The sequence below is a fragment of the Merops nubicus genome, unplaced genomic scaffold (assembly GCF_000691845.1).
Source record: "Merops nubicus isolate BGI_N331 unplaced genomic scaffold, ASM69184v1 scaffold49172, whole genome shotgun sequence".
NCBI classification, from domain to species: Eukaryota; Metazoa; Chordata; class Aves; order Coraciiformes; family Meropidae; genus Merops; species Merops nubicus.
Genome location: NW_008596507.1, coordinates 1 through 2279, shown reverse-complemented (window position 1 = coordinate 2279; position 2279 = coordinate 1). Strand labels below are relative to the sequence as shown.

Sequence of the window (2279 nt, the reverse complement as noted above, 5' to 3'; positions counted from 1 at the left end):
GGGGCGCCACTCACGCCGCAGCGCTGCCTGGCGCACCGTCACCATCTGGATGTCGGCCGTGTCGTCGGTGTTGCCGGGGTAGGGCTCGGCGAAGCCGTACATGTGCAGGAGCTGCCAGTTGGCCATCTGCCCGTAGGTGTTGAAGATCTCCTGTCCTTTGCTGACGGGCTGCGTCGTAACCATTCGTAAACATTGCTGCAAGCAGAGAGAGAAAAGGCCCTCAGAGCTGCGGGGAGCTCAAAGGAGATCTGTCACCAAGGCTCAGGTGACCCGAAGCTCTTCCTAGCCGAAGGCAGGGCTGAGGAGCGGGACAGCTTCCCGTGGGTGAGATCCAGGCCGGCCTCGCTGCCCGGGGTTCAGAGCCACTGCTCCCAGAGGCCTGGTGGTGAGGAGCAGGCCCCGAGGACGCTGGGCACGGCGGCTTTGCACTCACGGGAGAGTACTCCAGGTTGGCGTTGTGGTTGGCCACGTGATTCAAGATATCTGCTACAGGCACCATCATCGGAGGATTGGGGCCCTTCTCGTCTTCGTCTTCCTCTGCCAAAGGCTCCTGAAAGCTGAGACAAGGGAGGTGAATCCAAGCCAGCTGTACACACCTTGCAGCACAGGGCAAGTCCCGCCTTACACTTGTGTTCTTGTGTAACTGCAGCCTATAATCATCCCCCTGTGCTCCTACGGCCTGTCCTTGCTCCTGGTCGGAGCTGAGCCCTCACTTCTCACCTGTAGGCCATGACAAATGCCACCAGCTGCTTGTACAACTCCAGTGTGTGCAGCTTGGGGTCAAAGATGTCGGGGTGGGACTTCATGAAAGGCAGGACAATGGAGCTGTACTCCAGGTGGATGTTGGCCAGGTCCTTGTCCACAGCTTCGGGGATGCCTGTGCCCTGCAGGAGCCTCGTTCGCTCTTCTTCAGGCCTGTTGCAAGACCAACAGCAGGTTTATCTCCATCTGCCTCAGGGAGAAGGGTCTAGAAACATCTTTCTCCTTCAAAATCTCAGCTTCCTGGTGCTTTCCACATTCCTGCGCGCTGGTGATGCCTGTAGCTAGCTCCAGCCCCAGGTACGGGTGTCCCTCAGACTCCTGCCAGTGACAGCACAGGGCTAGAACACTGGGATGGACTCAGCCAGCACGACCACATCCATCCCCAGCACTCCTGGGCAGAAGACCCTAGACTGTGCTGGTATTCATCCACCACACAGCCCCACCTGGCTTCAGCTTACCAGAACATGGGATGATCCAGGCTCCTGAAGTCCTGCCAGAGGGAGAAATAAGGCTGCCAGGAGGAGGTGCTGGCTGTATACTCGTGTAGCAGGGCCAGCAGGAGTGGCACCCACCCAGACTGGCTCTGCAGGGACTCCTGGGCTGAGGAACCAGAGACAGTGGAGAAAAAGTAAGCTGATCTGACATTTTGGTCTTCTCCTCTGAGAACAATTCCCCTCGGAAACAAAGCCTGATACTGTAAGCCCTGTATCAACACCAGCATGGCCAGCAGGACAACAGTAAGGATCATCCCGCTGGACTCAGCACTGAGGAGGCTGCACCTTTTTCAGTTTTGGGCCCCTCACTCCAAGAAGGACTTTGAGGGGCTGGAGCGTGGTCAGAGAAGGGAAACAAAGCTGCTGGGGAAGGGTCTAGAGCCCAAGTATGCTGAGGAGCACCTGAGGGAGCTGGGGGTGCTGAGCCTGGAGCTAAGGAGGCTCAGGGGAGACCTTCTGGCTCTCCACTGCTCCCTGACAGGAGGTTGGAGCCAGGTGGGGGTCGGGCTCTGCTCCCAAGGAACAAGGGACAGGCCAAAAGGAAACAAATCTCCCCTGAAGCTGTTGGAGGGTAAGTTGGCCATGAGGACAAATGTCCTCCCTGCCAGGGTTGTGAAGCCCTGTACCAGGCTGCCCAGGGCAGTGGTGGAGTCCCCATCCCTGGAGGGGTTTCCAAGCTGTGAAGATGTGGTGCTGAGGGACATTGCGCAGTGGGGTCCTGGCAGTGCTGGGGCAGCGGTTGGACTCGATGACCTTAAAGGCCTCTTCCAAAAAAAATTGCTCTGTTTCTATTCTATGATCCTAAGCCCCATTAACTCTCAAGGAGTTTTGCTTTTACTGTGGTTCCTCTTGGATTTGTCCTGAGTTGCAGCTGCACCAGAAGCTGCTCCCCTGGAGATATGGATGAGCCACAGGGGCTCTGGGTACCTTCCTTTCTCCTAGCACCGTTTGCCCTGGGCCTTGCCCCTGCGCGGGCAGTTGTCACTAGTGATGAGACATGCAGCAGGACTCTCTCTCTCCCTC

General features: G+C 57.6%; 1 protein-coding gene across 1 annotated transcript; it reads right to left on the bottom strand.

Annotated features, from left to right (window-relative positions):
- Positions 1-14: 14 nt before the first annotated feature.
- Positions 15-1362, bottom strand: LOC103769210 (N-lysine methyltransferase SETD6; the record flags this gene model as incomplete). The annotated part of the gene is made up of 4 exons (XM_008936387.1): positions 15-195; positions 434-557; positions 721-915; positions 1221-1362. Coding segments are annotated over 4 exons (642 nt in total), but the record flags the coding sequence as incomplete, so codon positions are not given.
- Positions 1363-2279: the final 917 nt, after the last annotated feature.